The following is a 26,680-nucleotide window of genomic DNA, read 5'->3' as shown; positions in this document are numbered from 1 at the left end:
TAGTCACTTCATGCCTTTCATAGTCCTGACACACTTTCTCTCCCTCATGGTCTGTTTCCCTGGTGTATTGACCAATCGAGCATCTACTACTGTGTGCCACACTGTGCAGGGAACTCAAGAAGTGTAATAATAATTTTGACTCTGGCTATTGATGTATTGCTAAAGGACCTTACCACATGCCATGAGGGAAAGAGCCTCATGTGCTTAAATATAACGGGGAAATTAGAAACCTTACAGAAACTTGAAGTCATCTTTTTAAAATATACACATTACAGCTAGGTATGGTGGCTCACACCTGTAGGTAATCCCAGCCTCAGAAGGGAAAGGCAGGGGGATCAGTCTTGAGCTATGTAGTAAGACCCTATCACTCACCAACACAGAAAATATCCCCCTTTTTAGAAGACATATACTTATCTAGAAATGAGGAGAAATAAGCACCTCCCCCCCCCAAAAAAAAGTGAGTAAAAATTGACTTAAAACAGATAAATATAAGGAGCCTAACTTGATTTACAATTAAACAGAACTGGAAGTGCAAGAGGAAGTCATCCAGGAAGCTCACTTACACCAGGGCATGGAGAATGAGGTGTGTAAGCCAGGAGTTGGTCCCAGTCATATGGTTTTAAGACTTCAAACATTTTAGAGTTTTAGAAGGAAGAAAAGAAAGACGTTATGTAGAAAACACAAACTTAGCCAATATGGAGCAGTTCTAGAACAATGAGGCAGTTCTTTTTAGTCCCCCAGTAATTAGCAAATACATGTTTGTCTTTCTTGCTATCAGCAAAGAGATTTTAGCTTAAAGAGTTATCTAACTTTTGGTTTCCCTAAATGAATTTATTGCCTTCATATGTTATAATTTTCAAATCTTACTTGTCTCTTAACCGGCAACTGATATAATTTTAAATTATGGTGCCTTAGTTATATTATTCAGTTGAAATTATTTTTAAGCAAAAGTGACAGCTTTAAAATGTTTCGGGGGAGGAAATCAAAGTTGTGTATTTGAGCCAAAGCAAGCAAGAGCTCTGTCATGCTGTGAGGATAATTCAGGGCGTCTGTGGATGAAGTCTGTTCGTAAAAGAATTGACGGTACATGTAGGTTAGCGTATGAAATCTCAGAACTGGTGATCAGCTGAATACTTGGCAGCTTATAGATGTTACTGTCATGTAAGTTACACCAGACACAGAGTGTATGCTACTGTGGATAAACAACAGGCACACGAGCAAGAGGCAGAATCCAAATGCAAACATGTGAGATGCCAACTCCCCCTCCCCATGGCTTGTAACTAGTGTGGGGAACCTGCTCCTGAACAGATTTACAGAGGTTAATTGGGCTGGGATAGTTTAGATTGTGTTACACATTAATGAAAATGCTGATTTTGAGCTGTCATGACTCCAGTGCTTTTTATACCATGATAATTATTTTAAAACTTTGTCTTCTGTGTTGTTGAAAACATGTTGGCAGAAAGCCTGTGTGACCTGATTAAACCTATGAATTGTCAGCTGTGATCTATAGCACTCAGAAGAGGTTGCTGACTGGCATCACTTGGAGGTTCTTGATTTAAAAGCAGAATGAGATTGAGGCTACTGTGCCCAGTACTCAATTGCTGTGTCAGTGGCGCATTTTAAACTGTATTTGGTGTCTTTGTGCAGTCCTCTGGCATGTGCCTAACAATGCCATTTTAATATGTATTTAAGTCTAGTTAATCACTTTATACTGAATGTATCTTGTTTTTGAGATTGTGTGATAGAAAGACATCTTGTCCTGATTACTTCCCAATTTTTAAAATGGCTTGTAAATTAACATTATTTTATGTGGGTTTTCAATTCTGTTTCTCTGACTGTACAGAGAGACAGGTTAAGCACACTTTGATGATTGTATGTCTGCATTATTTTCTTTTTAGGAACTCCTTCCTACTTTATGCATAAATCATTTAAAGCTGAAATTTAGATAATCAGAATATTCTAAGAAGTCAGGTTTTTCTCTTTTAAAGAGTCCAAGTTGGAGTTACATCAAAAGGGGGAGTATTAGGGGGTCCTAGGATGCATGTAAATGTGTTTTGAAAGCAATTCTCATAGCCAAGCTTTTTTATCAAATGTGAGCCGTGAAGCTCTCAGCATGAATTGTAGTACACTGATGTTGTTTGATCATTTTCTCAAATAAACAAAATACTCACACTGTTTGTCCTCTGTCTCTCGCTTCTTCTGTCTTTCTCTCTCCTTGAAGGTCTCAGCATCAGAGGAGCCCAGGAGGAAGACCCTCCCGACCCCCAGCTAATGAGACTGGACAATATGCTTTTGGCAGAAGGGGTTTCAGGTCCTGAGAAAGGTGGGGGATCGGCGGCAGCAGCTGCAGCCGCGGCAGCCTCTGGAGGTTCTTCAGATAACTCTATTGAACACTCAGATTACAGAGCCAAATTGACCCAGATCAGACAAATCTATCACACAGAACTGGAGAAATATGAACAGGTCAGCAGCCGCCACTCTCAGTCCTGCACAAACCCTCTATTGCTCTTCTACTAGACCGTACTAACCAATTCCGAGGGCCATAAGGGGTAGGTGTTAACACATAGACTAAAATAAGCAACGATGATGCATGTACAAAACCAAGGGATTTGTGGGAGCCATGAAATGAAGATGCTTTGAACTTTCGGTGCAAAGCTAACCCTCTATTCCATTGTCTCAGTTCCCTCACTCCTCACATTCATCCCTAACCACCACACCTGTAAGCCCTTCCTTCTTGCTAACTCTCACTTGGTGCCCTGAAGAACCCTGTCGAATTGGACCTAGGCACTAGCTTTGTTCATAAGCCTTAACAACTTGTAAAAGGGGAAGAAGCATCCTTGCTTTGTGAGCTTTTGATGTTGTACTCTGAGTTCTAGGATCCTCCTAGGAATTAATTCTATGGAGTGTGCTAGGCTACGTGGAAGGAGTTTCTAGGATCATCTGAGGATGAGGCCTCCTGTTTAATTGTGATTGTAACAGGGCAGGGCAGACCAGGCATTGTGTACTAAACCCCTGATCACAAAGAATAAAGATTAAAAGTCTCAGCAAACTTACTGGCCATACTTCATTGAGCCTCAATTGAGTATCTGAGTTTAAGCTATGTTATTGTACTATGTGCCAACAACAGAAAGTCACATTGCTAGTTTAACTCTAAATAAGTGGTTCCTGGATTCAGTGTAACATGGTAAAATGTGGGTGGTCCAGTTTCAGCATATTTAAGTTAGTGATTTAAAGCTAAAATCCTTAGTTTAATGACTTCTCATTCAACCTGAATTCTCATTTGAAAGGTCTTTAGAAGATCCACTATAATGTCAACTTTTGAACATATACAAAGGTAAAGAGGTCAGTTAGGATGAATCCTGTAAAATTGCCATATTTGGGGGTCAAAACAATAAGCTGGTGGAGTTGCCTGTCTCTAGTCTCAGCTACTGGGGACACTAAGGCAAGACAGTTGCTTCTGATCAGGAATTTAAGCCCAGCCTGAACAGCAAAGCTAGACTACTGCCTCACATAAAACAGCAGCACTTCATGCAGGCGATACCATAGAGTTGTTGCCCAGACAAGCAGTCAGCATCCTGCCAATCTCAACTGTCTTTTCCCTCCACTTTTTTAAAATATAATTTTATCCATAAATACTACATGTTGGCAGTTATTCAAAATGCCCATACACTTTAGTGGGCACTTTTTGTGTGTTTGTGGGGTGGAGAGTGTTCCTGGGGACTTGTCTTTGCCTTAAAGAAAAAAAAGTCTAAGGGCAGTTTTAGGATCACAGCAGTCTTTTCTCAGAGATGTCTCCCCTGTTCCCACATCTGCATGGCTTACTTAGCACCACTGCCTGCTAGAGAGGTCTGTTTGTTACAGCTCATGAACCAGCACTGACACATCAGCACCCAGGGTCCACATTCTCTTAGGGAGCTCTCTTGGTCTCACACAGTCTGTGCACTTGGACAGACGCATAAGCTTATAGCACCAGAGAGCATGCCCTCTGCCCTAACAATCCTTGTTGTGTGCCCTCTCTGTCTCTGTCTCTGTCTCTGTCTCTGTCTCTGTCTCTGTCTCTCTTTCCCCCTGCCTCTCACTCTTCTGCTTTCTCCCCCTCCCCTCTTCACTCCTACTCTATTGATCCCTGGAAACCACTCTTTTGGTTTTAGTACTGATTTATTACAGTTCTCTGAAGAGTTTCAATTGTATATGTTGGTCCCTACCTTTGCCTTTTCTTACATTCTGAGAATGATGGTATTAAACAAGTGCTACATCTTTATCCCAGAGGTGAGCATTTTAAGGAAGAGTAGAAAGATACATATAGTGTAAATTAAAATGAAATGCAAATTAATGCTACAAAATTTTCTATTTTCTGGGCAGGACTTTCTGGTATTCAAAAGTATGTTTCATTTGCAAGCATACATTTTGGAAGAGAATGTTCAGATAAGAACTTTGGAAAAATTATTGTGTATGAAAAAAAAATCCAGTTTTCTGACTTGATGTGAATAATTGAGAATAAACAAAATAACTCATGGTTGAAAGGTTGCCCTGAGCATAAACAGTAGAAAATGGTTCTAATTTGTAGTATAATCCTAATTGTATAACTTTATGCTAAATAGATCTATGCATATTTTCCAGGCAACTGCCACTAGTCACCTTGCATAGAAACGGGTGTATTGAGGCCAATGGCATCACTTTTCTGGTCAGTCCTGACTGTCCCTGTCACAGTACTCTTTCTTTGCACCAGACTCACTACTTCATCCAGATCACCCTGTTAGAGGCTGGGTAAAGCTGGCGTCAATGGAAGGCAAGGACTCAAACATTCTTATCTTATAAATGTCCTAATAATCTTCCAAGAGACTTTAGTAACTTCAATGTCAACTCATACCAGAGTCAGCTCACTAGTGTGTGTGTGTGTGTGTGTGTGTGTGTGTGTGTGTGTGTGTGTGTGCATGTGTGCGCGCGCGCGTGCGTGCGCATGCATGCATTTTGCCTTAAAAATGCACACTATATACAAGTTCTACATAGACTAAAAGATTGTATTTGAATTAAATAGAAAATGAGGAATATCAAATTTAAATGTTATAATGGATTGTGTTTCTGGATACAGTTAGTAGTTTCATGGATATTTCAATGTATATTTCCTTCCTCGTTTTTAACATGTCAGAAGGACACGTATAGACATGTGGAGTCTGTGCAGCACTACGAACAGACAGATTATGATGAAGTGTTGATAGACTTAGCAGGACTGTAGTTTACAAACTTTGTCTTGTAGTCTCAGCTGTTTACAGATGAAATTGTGGTGTTTCACCTCTTGTGTTGTTTTTGGACAGCTTTAGCACAGTGTCTCTGCCAGCGCTGTTTTAGAGGAAGAGATTTCCCTTTGTTTGGACACAAGAACAAGGGGCTTTGGTTACTTGAATGGCTAAGTAGAGTTAAGTAAGGGGAAGGCATGGCATCTAAAGTAGATCATATTGTATTTCCATTCTCTAGATGAGTTGATTGTTCAGGATCACACATCAGTGTCAGAGTCAGGCATCAGATCAGTTCCTGATCATAGGCCATCCTTGTCTATTGAGTTTTATTGTCACACAAAGAGCTGGAAAATAATACAGGCCATCATAGTCAGGCATCCAAGGATCAGCCCATGTTGGTTTTTGTTTGAAATGGGAATAAAAACAGATGAAAACAAGTATCTTAAAGACTTTCTGTATTTTGTATCTACTTTTGTAACTTCATCAGAATAAACTATATTGAAAGCAAAAAAAAAAAGGTTTTCCAAAAATCATATTTTCTTCTTAAAAGTGATCATGGGAATGCCAAATGGCAGAACGTTTATCAGGAACTAGGAATTAGGAAGGCCTTGTTCATCAAGGCAGATTCTGTGAGTCCCAGAGAAATAAGGCTACACCAGAATCTTAAGCAGTATTTACTCTGCTGTGTTTTGCAATGAAGCTGTAATGAAAATGTATCTGAGGCCTGCTCAGATTTAGATTGCCATAAAATTAACAAACATCACCACTGCAGTAAATTAAAGAACCTTACAAGTTACAAGCACAGCCACAGTCACAGCTGAGCAAGCTACAGCAGGAGCAAAATCAAATCTGAGCTACAAGGTTCAGCTTTACATATTAGGCATGGATTATCTGTAGAATTCTATTCTTTTCCCCTCCAGAAAATGTTCTTTGATCTTGTATCTCTATTTCATAGATTTGGAAATTTAATGATTTTTGGGATAATCATCCAACTTAAGTTATAAATGTTTCTGAAATATTACATACTGGTTGTGTGTTACAGTGAAGGTTTTTTAATATTCAGCATCATTCAGCAGGAAACAATACCATTCTACTTTGGTCTCATTGATCTGACACCTAGTTGGGATATGATAATTTTCCAAGGCTTTCAGCAAACACCTTGCAATACTTCATCTTGAGTTTATTGCTTTCTTTTTGTTGAGAGACAAGCCTCCATCTTCTTGATTAGCTACAATTCTTAGAAAATACCTTTACTGCATTTTTCAAATATGGACCTACGACTAGAGGCCCAAATGTTAGAATAGATGAATTCTGAATGAACATAAGCCATGGGTGCTAATGAGTCTGGTTTTTAAGAACTGAAGCCCTCAGATGAGCTGTGCTTTCTTGGTTTCTCTACCTTGCTACCAAAAGAGAATGGACACACTGGTTTTGCAAATGAAATTTGACCTCAGTGTTTGTCCTCAGTTGAAGAGGAAAAGATATATCATGCTCAATGCAGCTTTTCCACTCTGCTTGTAGCAGAAGAAATGCTTGTATACAGGCAATTCATGCTGTAATTTACAGCTGCTATAATAGAGATGACACATTGAAAGCTATCCACTATAATTATATTGAAATACATTTTTGCTGAAGGCAAAAATATTGTAAGGTTCCCAACCTTTCTTAAGCAACTAGAAACCTGCTCCTTGAATTCATCCCAAATCCGCTAAAGCACTAGAACCAGACAGAACTGAATGCACTCAAATCCAGGTACTGTTTACAGTAGCAAAAGGCTACGAAGAACTGGAGACTCCTGGGAAATGGAGGGTGGAAGAATTTAAGTCAAAGTGAAGGCTATATTTGTGGTTTTGGACTATCCCTAAGTTATATATTTAAATTTGCTGGCAAAAATCACCTTTGCTTTTAAAGGAATTTTATCAGGTTAAAAATGCTGATGTTACCACTGGAGGATGTAGCTCAGTGAAGAATCCCTTCAGCGGGTATGTAGTCCTAGGTTTAATTTGTGGTAGTGGCAAAAAAGGTGCTGATATATTGCTGTGTTACCACAAATGCCTCGTTCCACTTTGCCTTTCCTAATAGCTATGTAGATAAACGAAGGCACTAGCTGGTGTAAGTTTTATATTTCAGTCTCTCTAGCTAGGCTCTTTTCACCTCTTGCTTCAGGGGAAGTGCCTTGCTTTAAGGTTTCAGATGTGCTGAACAAGTGTTCTACTCTAGCCCCTGTGACTTTGTATTAAGACTAGCTGAGTTACCAAGGCTGCCCTTGAACTTGTGATCCTCTGGCTTCAGCCTTCTGAGCAGCTGAGATTACAGGCATATGCCAGCATATGCAGCCAAGTTTTACCCACTAGCTTTCATGCCAAGGTTTTTCTTGCTTGGAAGGAAATTTGCATATTCTTCTCTTTTTCTCTAAGTGAGTTTACTGGTTGGTTGGCTGTATATTGATCTCATTCCAGCTGGCTTATACAAGATCTTTTAATGTTAACTTTTATCCTCAGATAAGAATTTGTAGATTTCGTGAGCATTCAATGAATATGAAAATCTTTAACATTAGAGTAAGGTCATATGAGGTGATCAAAGCATTTAGAAACTGAATAGTTGAAATCAGACTTTAGGGCAACTACTGTTTGTAATGGGGTCTCACTGTGCTCTTGAGGCTGGGCTCAAATTCTTGGGTTCAGTGAATCTTCTGTTTCAATTTGGAAGTAATTAGGACTATAAGCATGCAAATCACACCTGACAGGCATCGCATCTACTTTTAAGAGAGAGTTTGTTCATCAAAAGCAGGTTTTAGAGTTGTAGGAACTGTTGCCAACACTAATCTTACTAGACTGATTCAGTTTTTAGAATTGATCACCAAACTGTTTAAAAATATTTCTTTAAAATTTGTTTGTCCTCTATCTGATCTTACAGTTTTATATTCAATTATATGAATTTAAAGGAACAGAATGATTTTCAACTGAAAAAAGCGCCATCAAAAAATTTGCAAGAACCACTGAAAACTTTAGTTTTGCATATAAATCAAATATATTTGGATGTCAAGGAGACAGTTTTACCAACTAAAAAATATTACCAGAACATTATCTAGAATCTAAATATTTTAAATCCTAGGTTATCAGTTGGTTTCTGTTTTCTAAAGAGAAAGGAGTAAATTATGTGGGAAAGAACTTATAAGGAGGATTGGTTAAAATATTTTATCAGATGAAACTTTTCATGGTTATGTAAAATGCATCAATATAGTGTATATTTTAAAACCCAGAAATTCATCCTACTTTTTAGTGGATAGATTGAAAGAAATAGGAGGTTCTGCTAATATTCTCATCAGAAAGTTCAAAAAAATCAAAACTCCTTTTCCTAAATATTCTAGTTAATCAAGGTAAATTTGCATTTATATTACAAATATTTACTAGCAAGTTTTTAACTGATAATTCCACCTGGCAAACTAAAATGATGAAAAGTGTCTCTATTCATGATGTTGTCTTGGATGCAGGAAGGCGCATGGACGTCTGTGGGGTGAGTGCAGTGTGAGCATCAGGACTAGCATATGTTTGGGTGAACTTTCCTAACAGCTCTGTAGTCATTTGGGCACCCACTCTGTTATTCACTTTTATGAAAGTACACCTTTTTAAAGAGTAGATGATGAGGCACTGCTGTGCTTTCCTCTGAAGCCAGTACAGATGATGCCGAAAATGAGGCTGTAATTTACTTTCGGTGGTGTAGGGAAAAAATATCACTTTGTCTAAAGTGTATGCATCTTTCTTAAGGGTGTACCCAGATTTTAATTATCTAAATGTAAATACTTAACGAATTTTACTTAGAGTAATGAGCTAAAGTGCACACACATAAATGAGATGTTCTAATTAATCATGTATGAACTACTGGCTTTAAGAAAAGCTCTGAGTTCTCTGAGTGCTGGGCTAATGCCAAATTGCTCATCAGCATTTTCATTCATAGTTGGCTTCGTTTAATAAGTTGTGAGACGTTCAGCAAATGTTTTTGGAAATTATGAGTTTTTAAATGCATTTTTTTTTCTTTTAACCTTTTTCTTTTTCTTTCCTGGGAGTCTCTAGATGCCTATTAGGAACCACAAAGAAAATATTCATCCTGGAGAGGGTAAAATTCAAACAAGAACAAAGAGAGCTAATATTTCAAGGATCATTTTCATAATGCCTTGAATTACTTACAGTGACATAAACCCCGCAACCATAATGTATAAACAGGTTTACAGAAATCTGCAGAGTGCGGTGAGAACACTAGAACCCCGTTTATACTCCAGTCACACAGTTCTCAGTGTGCATTTGCAGGACTTAGACTTTTAAAACTTCTGAAGACCCCCACCCCTTGGAAGCTTTTGGTAGATTCTATCAACATTTATTATAGTAGGAAAAATCAAGTCTTCATTCATCATTTTAAAAATTAACAGCAAGTATTGCCTGGGTGAGATAGTGAGACCCTGACTTTAAAAAAAAAAAAGCCAACAACAACAAAAACCCCTTCAAACATTTCTGAGAAGAACATTGCTTCTACCTCTTGCAGACACTAATCTTAGGCATGGGTGAGGTGAGCTTTATTCGTGCATTCACTCCCCTAATCAATCAGTTGTCATACAGTTGAAGTTTAGAAGGGATTTCTGGGCTTACACATTGGAAGAGAGGAGCGATAGCTAGATATCAGTGGCCTTTTCAGAAAATTGTGGATATCCTCTTTCATCCACCCAAACATGACAGGGGGTAATCTGAAACTGTATGAATGAGCACGTGCTCTGTTCGGTGGGAACCCACTAGTCTATTTGTATTTTCTCCTTATGCATGCTTTTGTAGTATAGTGCATTGATTATTTTAGAAGTATTATATCACTGTATTGGGATATCTTATGTGTATAATACACATCAGTATTATACACTATGAAAATAGACACACACACACACACACACACACACCCATGTCCACACTGTCAGTCTCCAGGGAAATTGTCAAGGTCACAGGTTTCAGAAATCGAAATTTTCATTTGAAAACTAATATTTTATCATTGGTTCAAATTCTGTAAGCTGTTTAGTTCTACGTGATGGATTGCCTGACTGACTTGATTCATTTTTGAGAAAACAGACAAATGTCCAACTCTAAATAATAATGATTTATCTGTTTACTTATAAAAAAAAGTGTGCAAACTGATTTTAGCCATACAATGGCTTTTCTTGAGTTAGTCACTCTTTGGTATGCAGAAGTGTGTTCTGCGTACTTGCCCTTTGTCATGTGGAATAGTAGACATGCTTGAAGGCTAAGATGTAATAAGATGGACCATCTGTAATTTTCACCAAGAATGTTCCAGAACAAGAATGGCCAATGTGTTTATGTGACAGTGTGGTTGTGATATTTCTTTGTTGTCTGTCTGATGAGTCAAAGATTACCAAGCTCATCGTTCCACAAAATGGTCTAACTCTGTGCATCCCCATGCAATAGTCAGGAGCCATTAGCCACAGGTAGCTAGTGAAGTATGTTAAGTTAGGCTGGTCCAAGTTGGGATTGAAAGTGTACAGAAAAGAATATGAATACCTCAATGACAGTTTTAAAGCATTGGTATTGAAATGTTATTCATGAGTTGTTTGAATAAGATATATCATTAAAGTTAATTTTACCCCGTTTTTTAAATGTTGGCTTATGAAGAATAAAACCCCTTGTGGCTCACTCTATGTTTTATTGAGAAGCACTGTTCCCAAGATACGAAGTCTTGCGGCCAATTATGAGTAAAGTTAGAAAGGCTGTCCTTAGGGATTTAGTGTGCACATATGTCGGCATAGAAACACCCAGGAGCCCTGCAAAAATATATTTCACAGCTTCAGTTAGCTCATCACTTTCCAAACATACTGTACCTTTGGACCATCTGTTAACATTCTATGGAACTATAGAATTCGCTAATCCTGTGAGAAATAGTTCAACATTTTTCATTTTACTTATGAGAAAACTAGAGGCTGAGGTTGTCATATTATACGATTTAGAAACATTATAAGCATTCCCTTAGGGAACGTACAGGAGAAAATATATACATGTCTTTCTTGACCACATGGCCACTTGCTTTCTGCTTGGTGTAAATCCAAGTTGATGATGTAGCCTGTAAATCTTAATTTACTTTTTAAAATTTGGTTTTCTTAAAGATAGAAAGACTCTTTTGTTGGTTTTTTTTATTCCTTTCTGAGGCAGTGCCTCTCTTTGTAACCCAAGCTAGCCTGGAATTCACTTTGTAGACCAGGCTACTTCAAACTCAGGGAGATCTGCCTCATCTGAATGCTGAAATTAAAGGCATGCACTACCATGCCCAGCCTAAGAACTGTATTTAATCTACAGAAATCCTTAATATTTTACTGTTTATTAGAAATTACTGAATGTTAGGACAATAACTACTGGCCTTTTCAATTTTATAGACTATCTTAGATTCTAAAACGGAAACAAACCAGAAATACACAACTCAGAAATACACAACTGCACACAGTTTCAGGAGAGACTATCTAACTTCCTAAGTCTTATCCTCTCCCAGGGCTGCAATTCAGATGCCTTTGATTATGGGTTCAGGGTGCTGGGCTTATGGATGTTAACCAGTCTTACTGTCACTCTTGACTTGTGGTACAAAAGCCTATCAGCCTGTAGGTGTTTATTGGCTGTCTGCAGTGGGTCCTGTACAATCTGACTCTGAAGAACCCTGTAACTCAGTCACTACTCACAAAGAACAAATTCTCACAATTTAAAACATTTGGGACGTGCTTCAAATGAGTGGTGAGCAAGATTTACTATTCTTGCTGGGCGTGGTGGCCCACACCTTTAATCCCAGCACTTGGAAGGCAGAGGAAGGTGAATTGCTGAGTTCGAGGCCAGCCTGGTCTACAGAGTGAGTTCCAGGACATCAGGGCTGCACAGAGAAACCCTGTCTTCAAAAAAAAAAAAAAAAAAAAAAAGACTTACTATTCTTCCTAGAGTATGTGTAGGAAAGTTTGATTAAGTTCAGTGAGCAGTTAAGAAACATTGCTCTCATGAGCAGTGTTGAGGGAGGTGAACGTTATCACAGCTTCAGAATGTGTTTTCCTACAGCCTTGAGATGCCAGGTGCTCTTTATTCAGAGCGTAGACAGCTGTTTATTCACTGAGGAAGTGCTGGACTCAGTGCAGACCCTCTTACACAGTGCTGGACATGGACTTCAGTAGGGCAACTGAAGGAGATGGTCTCTGAGGGGTGCTAGCTAAAACGTTTCAGACTCAGCTTGGATTCTTGGTTTCCTCTGCCTCTCCCTTGAAGAACTGATTTGTTTTATGGGGGCCTGCACGATAAATAACCAAACTGATGTTATTAGAATGCTTGCTTTAAAAAGCTGTGTGCTTACTCAGGCCAGAATCCCTGTGCTAGTGGATTTACCAAACAAAACAAAACAGGAATCCCTTCTTTCTCCTCCTGTTCTCTCTGTCATTGCTCCTCTGAATTCAACCTGTTATATCACTAGGATGCTATGCTTGTGATCTCACCTGTTTTTATCTGTAAACACCCCTTTGCCCTTCCACCACAAAGCTTCTGGATGGTACTACTCCTTCTTTGGAATTAGCAGAACACTTCGTACCCATCCTTCTATTGGCTTTTACACTGGTTTATGTGGTAAATAATATTGCATCTGATCTCTGAAGGCCAGCTCTTACTCATTTCTGTGTTCTTGGTATCTCTGGAAAGGTTTTAACTTCATGATCCTGCAGTAGCACAACACCCTGGAGAAAATAGAAGATATTTAGTATTAGCCATGAGCATGCACTTGATAGGAGATAGCCTCCAGTGCATTCCATTGGGAAACATCTGTAAGTGGAGCAGGGCCAGGTGAGAAGGGGATTCAGGGTCTGGTCCCTTGCATGTCTGGCCACTCAGTTTCAGAAATCTTGCTGTTTTAACCATACCACCAGTACCTTCTTGGCTTCTTGGTTCACACTCTCCCTACTCACTGCATAGTGCTGCTGGCCATTGCAAGTGAAGTGGAAATTCAGATGGGTGAATGTCTGGGTGAGATAATACAAAGTTTCAGTTTCCTAAGGGGTAATTTTTTTTCCCGTTTATAGGCATGTAATGAATTCACAACACATGTGATGAACCTTCTCCGAGAACAGAGTAGAACACGTCCCATTTCCCCGAAAGAGATTGAAAGGATGGTGGGCATCATCCATCGGAAATTTAGTTCCATTCAGATGCAGCTCAAGCAAAGCACGTGTGAAGCAGTTATGATTTTGAGATCAAGGTTCCTTGATGCCAGGTATGTGAAGCCACGAATTGTCTGCATGATTTTTCCCCTTCACTCCGCATAGGTTGTTTCCAGAGAAACTGGCTGGCCAGTCTTAGAGCCTTCATTACTTTAGTTATATGACCTCCTTTTTGTGAGTAGATGGGTGATCCACCTCTTGCTACCCATGCGTCAGAGCAGCCTTTTCTATTCCTGGAGGATGTCAGGTCCTCTGGAGCTGGAGTTTTGGAAGATTGTGAGTCTGATGGATGCTGGGAACTGAACCTGTGTCCTCTCAACCAGCAGCAAGTACACAAGTGCTGTTACCTGCTGAGCCATTTCTCCAGCCCCATCCACCACAGGTTTTGATTGTTTGATTTAATATTTTTGCTCTTCTGGTCACATGAATGACTTCTGATACTTTTAATAACTGGTATCAGAGTTTGAGAGGGGGCATCCAGAAGCAATGGTTAATTTGTATTATCAAATTTGATCTAATAAAAAAGAATAAGAAAGATATTTAGAATGTACATCAGCCGGGACTCTGTGCTAACACATCTGTTCTTCCCTGTGACTGCTTTGCTGTTATTGTCAGCAAGCATGTTTAGTTTTTATATAACTGCATTTATACTGGAAGTATAGCTAGGTAGCTGCCAACTGAGTGACTGAAAATGAGTGGGTTAGTGCTGCTAAGGCTTTGGGACTAACTACATCCTTTCCATTCTGACATCAAGGCAGTGTTGGTTTTGTTTTTGTTGATGGTAGGTTTTTTTTTTTTTTTTTTTTGTTGTTGTTGTTGTTGTTTTTGTTTTTAATGAAACTAATAGTGGTTTGTTTTAAATGATTTTTTTAAAGATTATTTTTATTTTTTCATTTGGGGTGTTTTGCCTGCATGTCTTTCTGTGTACCAATGTGTGCAAGAGCTCATGACAGTCAGAAGAAGGCATCAGGCCCTCTGGACTGTTGGGGACTGTTGTGAGCCACCATGTGGGTGCTGGGAACTGGCAACCAGGTATTTTGCTCTTAACTGCTAAGCCATCTCTCCAGCCCCTCTAAGAATTGAACATTTACTCTGCTCATGTCTACTGTCTGAAAACACCTGAGACGGTGATAGTCTAGAGACACAGCTCTGCCTGATTGATCACATTACCATAAAACACTAGTCTCTGTCAGGCTAAGTGAGAAAGCATGCTAGTGTCCCCGTGTGGAGTGAGGTAACAGATCAGATGTGGTACTTAATTGTCTATGGTGACCTATGGAATGACGCAGAAGAGCTGTCAAGGACTTAGTACGGACTGACTGTGAAGATGCCTCTGGGGCATTTCTCAAGCCAGGGGTCAGTCCAGCTTTGGAAAAGAATTTCTCTTTCTATCTTGTTTTCTTCTCTTCTTAGATTCTGACAGAAGCCATCATTTTTATGTAGATCCCAGAATATTAACACAATATGAGCCGTTGTTTCAGCTAGAAAACTAAGGGTATGTCAGACCTGTGTAAGATTCAAGCAGGAGACCTTTCCACCTAATTTTATACTATTTCCTAATTAAGCAAAATTTTGGAGCCCCTGGCCCTGCTGAACTAGTCAACAAGAATCTCAATCTTTTTGGGAGGTGTCTTTTGTACTAGATTTTTGCTTTCCTCTCTTGGACTAGTGGTTCCCATTGATCCTTTTGTACATAAGCTAACACGACCCTTGTGCAGACCTGTCTGTCCACCGGCTCAGTCCCCACAGCTCATTTTTATCATCTTGCCCTTAGTACCACTGTGGTGTTCTGATGCTTTGCTTAAAACTGTGGTAGCCTGTTGGTTTGTGGGGTGCAGTACACTCTTTTTCCTGGAGTCTAAGGCTCAATGACTATGGCCTGTTCTTTGTTGTTGTGAAGATCTTCAGTGTTGGATTTTCTGGTTTTGGGTTTTTTGTTTTGTTTTGTTTGGTTTGGTTTTGGTTTTGGTTTTTTTGAGACAGGGTTTCTCTGTGCAGTCCTGGCTGAACTCACTCTGTAGACTAGGCTGGCCTCGAACTCAGAAATCCGCCTACCTCTGTCTCCCAAGTGCTGGGATTAAAGGCGTGTGCCACCACCACCTGGCGGATTTTCTGTTTTGTACTGAGGATGGAACACAGGGTCTTATACATGACAGGCAAGCTTTGTTCCAGTGAGCTACATGCTCAGCCCCTTTAAAAGTGGTTATGTTGAAATATAATCTCCGTTGCTTCAGACTCCAGAGGCATTGGGATTACAGGCAAATGTCACCACACTTGACAGATTTAAGGTTTACTATTATTTCTAGTTTTAAAATCCCAAGATCATCGCACAGAGTTTGGAAAATGCATAAACTAGAAGAGAGAGAGGGATAAAAGATTTCAACAATTCCAGGTTTTTTTGTTTGTTTGTTTTGTTTTTGTTTTTAAAAAGCATTGCGAATGTTTTAATGTTTTTTCATTTGTTTGTTTTGAGACGGTGTCTCTCTGGCTGCCTGGAACTTTCTTTGTAGACTAGAGTGACCTCGAACTCAGAGATCTGCTTGCATCTGCCTCTCGGTGCTGGCATTCAAAATGTGTACCATCACTCCTAGATCCATTAGCTTGTGTTTGAGCATTTTAATTATTCTCACTAGTTTGAATTATAGCTTGCTCCCCAACCCTTCCTTTCTCCCTTCTTCAGCTACTTACTTTGCTGTGGGACATACGGCTAACCAGACAAGTAAATGTATGTACCCATTTAGGCTTGCATTCTACTCGAGGAGATGGATAAGCAGGCAAACAATACCATCGAATAGTATTCCGTTTGGTGATACCGCGATTGCACTAGGATGGAAAATCCTGGGAAAGAGAACTGGATAGAAAGGGAAACTATTCAATACTTGATCTTTTAACTTTTTAATTATCTTCTATGGATTACGTCTCAAAAATGAATGTTTGTTTTTTACTCTGTTTTCTAGCAGCTTTTCATGAGATGACACCCCCTCCGCAGCCCCCCTATAGGCCACAGAGTCATTGAAAGTTAAAATGACAGCAAAAGCCTTCTCTTTATATGTCATCAATTAGAAAACCTAATTGATTGATGGGCCACATGAATGCCTACTTTTTATTTTAAAGATACTTTATTAGAAATATACCAAGGGAAAAATGCTACACAGTTATATTTGAAAATGTGACATACTTTTTTTCCATAAATGACTGTGACTTGTCCTATTTTCAAAAAAAAAAAGGGGGGGTGTCTTTTAAATTGTAATAAAAATTCACTTTCATTAGCACAGTTAAGTTCTTATAAACTTAAATTTTAAAAGGGCTTATTTAAAAGATTTTATTTTTATTTTTATTATGTGTATATGCATATATCTGAATATGGTTTGTACATGTGGGCATATATTTTCATTTTTTAAAGGTTTTTACATATTTACTTGTGTGTTTCTGTATGTGTGTGCGCACGTGATGTACATGCAGGATACATGAAGGGACTCTAGCCAGCTTGTAAACATGACTCTAACAGGTCTTGCCTTTCTTCCTTATTCCCTGCCTTGCTAAAAACTGTTAGATTACATTCTTTTTTTTTTATTTTATTTTTTTTAAAGATTTATTTATTTATTATATGTAAGTACACTGTAGCTGTCTTCAGACACTCCGGAAGAGGGCGCCAGATCTCGTTACGGATGGTTGTGAGCCACCATGTGGTTGCTGGGATTTGAACTCTGGACCTTCGGAAGAGCAGTCGGGTACTCTTACCCACTGAGCCATCTCACCAGCCCTAGATTACATTCTTAATGCTAGCCACCAAGGTCTATTTCCTTATTTGGCTACTTCCTCCCCCTTGATACTGATTACCAAGGTCCACTTATCACAGTGTTGAAGTCTCCAGCAATCAAAAACCCCCATTGGCTCACCTAATTAACATGCCCAATTAAAATTAATCACCTCATTCTAACATGGGGTTTTCCTCTTTACCTTTATAAACTGCCATTTTCCTATAGGTCATGTGAGTCTCCTCTATCCAGAGGCAGTCCTTTGTCCTCTGGGACAAATACCCCTGCTTACTCTCCCTTGTTTCCTTCCCTCATCCTCTATCTCCTGTCCTTGTCTCTTGTTCCCTGTCCATTGTCTACCTAGGACAAATAAATCTCCTTTGTGCTGAGAACTTGGTCTTCAGGTGTCCTGGGCCATGTGTCCTGGGCAGGTGCTTTTCTTTTAATACACATGCAGTCTCTGTGGAGTCCAGAAGAGGATGTCAGGTCCTCTGGAGCTGGAGTTTTGGAAGATTGTGAGTCTGATGGATGCTGGGAACTGAACCTGTGTCCTCTCAACCAGCAGCAAGTGCACAAGTGCTGTTACCTGCTGAGCCATTTCTCCAGCCCCATCCACCACAGGTTTTGATTGTTTGATTTAATATTTTTGCTTGCTTTTTTGAGAATTTCATACAAAGTATTCTGGTCACATGAATGACTTCTGATACTTTTAATAACTGGTATCAGAGTTTGAGAGGGGACATCCAGAAGCAATGGTTAATTTGTATTACCAAATTTGATCTAATAAAAAAGAATAAGAAAGATATTTAGAATGTACATCAGCTGGGACTCTGTGCTAATACATCTGTTCTTCCCTGTGACTGCTTTGCTGTTATTGTTAGCAAGCATGTTTAGTTTTTATATAACTGCACTTATAACATAGATACCTAAATGATTTCTCTTTCTTCCACAAAGTAAGTATGCTATGACCTTGAATGAGCAGAACTAGAAGGAGAGGATGGCAGATCTGGGAGCAGAGCATGCCCCCACTCAAACCTGCCCCTCCAACCCCCAATCCCACTGGTGGTGCTGGGACACACAACCTTGAGACTGATGGACAGTGCACATGGCCTAAGGCATAGCCATTTAAAGTGTGGCACCCTGGAGCAGAAAAACCAAGGAGATATGCTTAGTGGAAATTTTCTATAGGACCATCCTTTGTCCTACACCTTCCAGTGAATGCAGACCGTGAATTTCAGTCCTTTGCTTGTGTTGGGCTCTGAGTGACTCCTCTATGCCAAGAAGCAAGCTGGTTGTGCTCCAGGCCTACACACCTATCCAGACAGGCAAGCCCTTGCTCAGTGTGCCTTTCCAGAAGACCATGCTCATGTTTTCTTGATAATTAGATGAGCTTGTAGACAGTCAGTGTAAAGCATTCAGGAACAAACTTGTGTGGCTGCTTCTCCCATGTCATAATTCATGCAGAGCTAAGTTGACATTGCATTTTAATCTGTTCTCTCAACAAAAATTTTGAGTCAAACTTTACTTTCTAGATATTTCCTTCTATTCCTTCCTTTACTGTTCCCATTGCCCAAACAAATGCCTACCTGTCATTTACTCCCATAAACCCTGGCCTTGTCCTTGAGCTCCATGTTGTAGTCATGCAGTAGAGTTGAGTGGAAGGGCTAACTATGGGGTATGAGGAGGATTAGAGCAGACAGCTAGGTATCTGAGGTAGCCATCATTCAGTGGCAGCGCATTGCTGTCTTCTAACAGAGGGGCCTGGCATGGCTGTCTTCAAGTTTCCACATATAGCTGCAAAAGTGGGTTTTTATGTGCAAGTCATTCCTGTGTGCTCTTGATAGAGAATGCATTCAGTTTGACATGTTCAGTATCAATTCTGGACCTTTCCTACCCTGCTTACCTCATTACCTCACTCTCTACTCAGCAAGAGGTACCTGTGAGGAGGTCAGACCACAGTCTTTATTTTCAGGCCACATGTGATTCCTGAAAAATATGAATTCTTTTGTTTTTGTTTTTGTTTTTGTTTTTGTTTTTTCGAGACAGGGTTTCTCTGTATAGCCCTGGCTGTCCTGGAACTCACTTTGTAGACTAGGCTGGCCTCGAACTCAGAAATCCACCTGCCTCTGCCTCCCAAGTGCTGGGATTAAAAGCATGCGCCACCACCACCCGGCAAAATATGAATTCTTTTCTGTGGGTTTCTCGTCTACCCTTTTTCTTATTCTTCTTCCTTTACCCATTTCATCATCAAATCCCTTTCATTTTAGTCACCCTGAGAATGCAATGGTTTCATTTCCCAATGCTATTAAAATTAAGAAAGCTCAGGACAGAAACCTGTGATGCTTTGATCTAACCTACATTAATTGCGCCTTTGACTGAGTGTTGTACTGGCCAGGTTGTACCCAACCTGCTATGTTCATAATATCATGGTAACCAGCAGGTCTGGTCACACATACACTTACTTTCCTGAGTGCAGAATATCACAGTTGAGAAAGTCATTAAGATGATTTGGAAGCAAGTACTGAGAGAATTATCTAGGGAAGGCGTTTTCCAGTCACGGAGTAGCTAATCTAAAGTGAAATCTGACAGATGTTCATTTTCAAGCTGGAATTCTTCAAAACAGAAATAATAACCACCAAATATAAGCAATGTTTTTGCTACTCAAAATATGTTGTTAATAAATATTTGGTTTTCTGAGATTTGCCACACACACACCCCTCTAGCTAAAACAGCAAATATATTCCTCTTTTCATTCCTTTGTGAGAAACGTGTACTGAAGTCCAGGCAGTTGGATCTTGAATCTTATTTCTATGGCTTTTGCTGTGTTCTGTCTTACCATCACCTCCGGCTTGACTAGTGATGCCAGATCTTCATCGTCTCTGCATTTCCTTTTGTGCCCTCTTCCAACTGTTTTCCATGTCAGAATGACCACTAAAAACATGGAAACTGGCACAAGCATATAGTCTCAGCACTCAGGATCAGAAGGCAGGCAGATCTCTGAGTTTGAAGCCAGCAAGTCTATATAGAAAGCTCTAGGTCACAAGGCTAGACCCTGTCTTAAAAAACAAACAAATCAGAAATATATGAAAGTGGGGTCAGTGAGAAGGCTCTGTGGGTTAAAATTCTTGATATGGAGCTTGATGGCCTAAATTTGCATCCTGGAACCTACTTGGTGGAAGAATAGAACCAGATCCCACAAGTTGTCTTCTGAATACCACACAAATGCCTCCATACATATATCATGCATACACATACACATATGCATGCACACACATTAAATAAGCAAATGTAAAATATTTAAACAACAACAATAACAAGAAAACTTGAAGCCTCAACAGCTTCTTGTTACACTGAGACTAAAAGCTGAGTCAGCTTGGGAGGTGCACAGCCTCTCTGCCCCAAACTTGCCTTTCCTTCAGACCATCTCCTGTGTTCCCTAGCTTTTTCTGAGCCTCTTCAAACCCTTTAAACTAACAGAGTTGTTGTGTATCTCAGGGTCATTTCCTCTGCCCACTCCTATTTACCTCTCCTCTTCATCTAATTCCTATACATTTCTGGATCTTGGATTGATTTCCTCAAGGAGTTCTTTCCTGAGTCTGTGACCTGTGTCCTGTGTCCCTGTTACACAGTCATTTCACCTCACACTTTTTCTTCATGATACTTTGTATGGTCACTGTGCTGCAAACCTACTAACTTCTGTGGGGTTCTGGGGGAGAGGGGATTCAGACATGTTTAGACTATATAGCCTTGGCTAGCCTGGAATTTATTAAGTAGACCAGGTTAGCTTCAAACTCACAGAGATGTTGCCTCTGCCTCCTGTGTATTGGGATTAACGGCATGTACCACCCAACTGCGCCCCAGCCTGTGTTTTTATTTAATTCCTTTCTAGTCTCGTTCTGAGCTGCAGGTGCCTGTAAGTTCCTTAGAGCATGTTTGTTTCATTCCCGGTATGTCTTTATGTAACACCTACAATACATTAAGTTTTGGATAAACCTTTTTTTGGATGTAGAATGAGATGAACTGTGCTTCACATTGTTACACTTTCCTTCGTGATGCAATACCTTAGAGAGGGCCAGGCCATGCCAGAGGCTTCCCGAAGTCTCACATAGCTCTCATAGAGAAGAAGTGGACGCCCACTTTCTTTTATCTAATCTTAATTATTTGTCTCTTTAGCTGATGCTAATTATACTTGTGACTCACTTTTTCCTCCCTGCTTTTCTCATAGACGGAAAAGGCGTAACTTCAGTAAACAGGCTACGGAAATCTTGAATGAATATTTTTACTCACACCTCAGCAACCCCTACCCCAGTGAAGAAGCCAAAGAGGAGCTGGCCAAGAAATGCAGCATCACAGTATCACAGGTGAGGACCCACCAAGCTGTGGTCTCTGGGATGCAGGACACCTGTGCCAGGGCTTCATCTGCTGTCACAGCCAAACAGTCATCTTCAGAGAAGCCATTTTAATAATCTCCATATTAGCATTATTTAATGTGAGAATTTAAAGCTTAAGTGATGTTTTACAAACATGAAGGATAAGGAGTGAAGATTCTGTCCACCTTCCAGGCCTCAGTGTCAGTCTGCTTCTGACAGGTAAGTGTGCCACAGGAAGAGGCACGGTTGATACTTCAGTCACTCTCCTGTACCCCTGTTTCCTTTACCCGCATAACTCACCCAAAGCCGCTTCAATAAGAAACCAATTTATATTTTGTTGCTGAAAGGAAATTAATTGAACTCTTCAGTGAGAGCCTAAAGAAGGAGCTCAGAGTTGTGTGTAGATAGCTGTGCTGCAGTGTTGGGATTCTGTGGATTTCTTTGCTTTCTTCCTTGTTACTCATTTTATTGTAGGTCAAGATACTAATATAGTCTTCCTCAAGGCTGGAGAGATAGCTCAACAGTTGAGAGCACTTGCTGCTCTTCCAGAGGACTTCAGTTTAGTTCCTGTCACCCATAGGACAGTTCACAACCATCTGTAATTCCAGTCCCAGGGGATCCACTGCCCTCTTCTGATGTGCATAGGCACTTGGTGCACAGACACATATCTAAGCAAAACACTAATATATGTATAAAATAAATCATTAATTAATTTAAGAACATACATTCTTCCGGTATCCATTGAAAAACAGTGCATCTGTGCCAACAGTTATAGCTTTGTGATTATTTGCTAAATATTACTGTAATGAGTTAGATGTTATAAGTACTATGGAGATGACTTCAGTGTTCAGGAGGATCTGTGTAGGCGAAATACAAATACTCTGCTTATGTAACTTGAACATCTTTGGATGTTGCTGTTCCCTGAGGGATTCTGGGGCACACCCTGCTGTACTGACTGAAGGATAACAGTAAATATATAACTGAAATTACCTAAATTCAATAATATACTGAATTCAAATTTTCACTTTTTAAAAAATAGTTTGCCATATAAGCCATGCTTCTGTTGGAAATGAACAGTGGTAATATAAGAACCAGTCCTGCAATGTAGAGCTTAAAGAAAATCTAACTCTCCTAAAAGTTCAATGTTGAATAGAATTGAATCCTTAATAGAATCCTTTATATATATATATATATATATATATATATATATGTGTGTGTGTGTGTGTGTGTGTGTATATTTTTTTATGTATATGAGTTCACTGTTGCTGTCTTCAGACACACCAGAAAAGGGCATCAGATCCCATTACAGATGGTTGTGAGCCACTGTGTAGTTGCTGGGAATTGAACTCAGCACCTCTGGAAGATCAGTCAGTGCTCTTAATCACTGAGCCGTCTCTCCAGCCCCTCAATCAAATCCTAATCCTTCCTGAACAGTTTCCACCAACTGGGGACCAGACATTCAAACAGGAGTCTAGAGGGACCATTCTTATTCAGACTACTACATCTTGACATATAATACATATATTCCTTCTATACGCATGAACCCCAGACATAAAAAAAAAAATCCCTTTGGATTCCAATATTAATGTCTATGTGATTGTTATTTAAGAGAAAATAACACTCTGATTTTACACCGATTTTGTTTTGTTGTTGGTTTTGTTTATTTGTTTTGAGATAGGGTCTCAATGTATAGCCTGGCTGGCCTAGAACTAACTCACTAAGATCTGCCTGCCTCTGCCTCCATACTGCTGGGATTATAGGCCTGGGGCCACCACTCCTAATCCTAGGCTGCTTTTTAAAATTTTTGCTTTAATATTGTGTCCAGAGCAACTTTGACTTATAATTAGGATTTCATTCAAAGCTTAATTTCCTTCGCTTATTAAATTGTGGTGTAATTTGTTTCCTGCCCAGTTTCTTTTTAAAGTATTTTATTTAATGTATTTGCAGGCACACACATGCAATTTTGTGTGCAGAAATGAGAGGACAACTTTCAGGAGTTGTGTCTTTGCTTCCTCCTGGATTGTAGGAACAGAACTTCAGTCTCTGGGATTGCCTGGAGGATGTAGTTTTGAATAGGATGTAGTTGATTTGGATTGCCATGTACAAAGTTATATTTAATAGAAGATGCCTCTGTACAGACTGTGCAGCACTGACTTCCACTTGAAACACTGAGTGCAATGTGCTGAGTTCCAGAATGAGCAAAGTAACAGTGTTTGGATATGAGATGGGCTTTCTGGGATTTGGATGCTTGAGGTGATCTTGTTCTGACTAAATACCTTACCGGGGCAGCAGAAAGGAAGAAGGGCTAATTGTGATCACAGTTTGAGGATACAGACCTTCATGGCAGGGAGGCCTGGTGGTGGGAGTGTGTGGCTGTAGGTTGGATTGTGAATTGAACTTTGATCCCCATTGTGTCTTTTATTCTCTGGAAATGACCTCATAGATAGTCTCAGGGTATAACTTGTATGTAGGCGACTCTAAACCCAGCCAAGCCGAGCATAAGATTAAACAGCACAGTGTATGTCCCCAAACCCCAGTGAAAGGACTCATGTGCTGAGCCAGCTGACAGCCAGGTCTGCTTTCCTGCCTGAATGTTGTGGATCCTTTAATGTGTTTTTCTGCTCCCACTCTTTGTTTTTAACTTTTAATAATATATTTGACACTGGGGAATAGCATACATTATATCCTTTTCAAGAGCTCTATAATCCAGTTTTTATATATATATATCTTTAGTATATAGCAATTTAGATGTAGTTCTAGGACATATTCAATATATGCTTGTGGAATTAGCAATAAAAGGTTTTCTTCTGGCTGTTCTGTCAAGAGATTTCACTTCTAAAGGTACTGGGAACACACTTAACAAGTGTTTTAAAACACTGTTTAGTGTATTCATTTGCATTTGTTTCTATGCTTTGAGAAGTGCTGAAACAGCATTCCTCAGCGTGGCCTGGCCTGACTGGCACTTGCTGCTGCCCCCTGCCAGTACCTCCTTGTGGGGATTTCAAGCATTTGTCATCACACCTAACTTTTTTTTTTTTAATTTTTTTTTATTACGTATTTTCCTCAATTACATTTCCAATGCTATCCCAAAAGTCCCCCATACCCTCCCCCCTACTTCCCTACCCACCCATTCCGATTTTTTGGCCCTGGCGTTCCCCTGTACTGGGGCATATAAAGTTTGCATGTCCCTAACTTTTTTTTTTAACCATATGTTTGTTTCTGTGTGTGAGGGGGCATGGGTATACAGTGTGCACTAGCACATGCACAGAGTTAGTTCTTTCTCTGACGTAGGTTCCACAAACCAAACTCAGGTTGTCAACCATGGTATCAAGTTCCTTTACCCACTGAACTGCTTGATGGTTCATACCGGGCTTTTCTGCCTCTTGTCTTTATTTGAAATTAAGTCTTCCTATCTTGCCTAGGCCTTACTCATATTTGTGGGTACAATGGTCCCCGTGTTTCCATCTTCCTAGTAGTTGGGTCTATGGACATTCTCCCTCACACCTGGCTGCACCACTTATTTTCTACAGTTTGTTTTGAAAGTTTTGAGAAAAGGGTGGAGACCCAGAAATAATATAGACAGAGATACTCATCTGTCTTAAGACATGCTTCCTAATCTTGTCCCATCCAGCAGAGACTCCCAGCAGTCAGTATATGTATCCATTTAAATTATGACAGCTTTCTGAATTCACCTACTTCCTGTCTAAAAAATTAACCTCCCATGCAAATCCCTCTTCCTATATCTCTGAAGTGGATGAAATGGTTATTTGGTTAAACACATTGATTTCTATCCTTATAGTTTTTAGTTCAAGTTCATGAGAAATGAAAGCAAATAATTTAAATGTTTTCATTTTATATGGGTGTTTGCCTGCATGTGTGTCTGTGTATCATGTACATGCATGGCCAGAAGAGGCCATCAGATTCCTTAGAAACTAGAATTACAGACAGACCTTGTAGGTGATGAGCGTCAAACCTGGTTCCTCTGGAAGAACAACTAGTGCTCTTAACCACTGAACACTAAGGTGTCTCTAGACCTTAACAAAGAATTTTTGTTTCAGCTCTGACAGATCATCTGTTCTGAAAAGAGAACAATGTGCCCTAAAGTAGAAATTATACTGAAAAACAGTTAAATTTAGACATCAGAGATTATATAAATCTACCTTAAAATACTAAAGACATAAGAAGAACAATACAGTTTGTTGTTGTTGTTTGTTTGTTTTTCAAGAGTTTCTCTGTGTATTCCTGGTTGCCCTGGAACTTGCTCTGTAGACCAGGCTCGCCTCAAACTCACAGAGATCTGCCTATCTCTTGCCTCTGAAGTGTTGGGAGTAAAGGCTTGAGTCACCACACCTATCCTAACAATATAATTTTTGATCACACATATAAAACTGAAATTTTATTATTACTTCAAATATTTTAATACTTAAGAATAATAGGAGCCAGGCATGGCAACCCACATGTGCAATCACATTATACGAGGAATTCCTGTAAATTAGTAAAGAAGAAGCAGTGCAATCTCCACGTCTGCCCAGAGGCGACCAATTTAAAAAGTGGGGAAAAGACCTCAGTGATGCCATAAAATATACAAGGGCTCAGTCAGATGAAAACATCCCCATTCTCAGTAGCAATCTGGAAAGTGTAGTTGAAAAACTACAATGAAGCAACATTTTACACTTCATAGACTGGCAAAAAGTCAAGTTGAACCATGCCCAGGGTTCTAAGCCTGTGTGCAGCAGCAGGGGATGGGGGTGGGGGATGGGGGTGGGGGCTGTTTCCTACCAGGGGTCAGGTCATTGTATTCATGTAAGAAATGCCCAGGTCAGTCAACCCACAGTTTCACATCTATATGAAAATGCCCTGGAAATCCTCTCACCTAAAAGGTATATTGAAGCAGTGCAAGAGTATTGTTGGTAACACTACACAGTTATCCACTTTCCTAAAAAGATGGATAAACAGTGGATTCCCATAATGGCACACCTTACAGCCATGGAAGGATGAATTTTAGTGTGTGTTAATTCCAGTGTGGCCTAGAAATATCACATCAAGTGAAAATGCAAATTGCAGATCATACATAGTGCATGGCCATCCTCA

At 39.7% G+C, this 26,680-nt stretch overlaps 1 protein-coding gene across 2 annotated transcripts in view; it reads left to right on the top strand.

Annotated features, from left to right (window-relative positions):
* Positions 1-26,680, top strand: part of Pbx3 (PBX homeobox 3) — a 195,143-nt gene that overhangs the window by 143,241 nt on the left and 25,222 nt on the right. For both annotated transcript variants that reach the window (XM_029474112.1, XM_021185105.2), the window contains exons 3-5: positions 2,222-2,463; positions 13,324-13,514; positions 21,445-21,580. In XM_029474112.1, coding sequence (XP_029329972.1) covers positions 2,222-2,463; positions 13,324-13,514; positions 21,445-21,580 — 569 coding nt within the window. The remainder of the gene's footprint in view (positions 1-2,221; positions 2,464-13,323; positions 13,515-21,444; positions 21,581-26,680) is intronic.

Source organism: Mus caroli, chromosome 2 (assembly GCF_900094665.2).
Source record: "Mus caroli chromosome 2, CAROLI_EIJ_v1.1, whole genome shotgun sequence".
Taxonomy (NCBI): domain Eukaryota; kingdom Metazoa; phylum Chordata; class Mammalia; order Rodentia; family Muridae; genus Mus; species Mus caroli.
The sequence above is the reverse complement of the archived record's forward strand: the minus strand, read 5'-3'. Positions and strand labels throughout refer to the sequence as shown.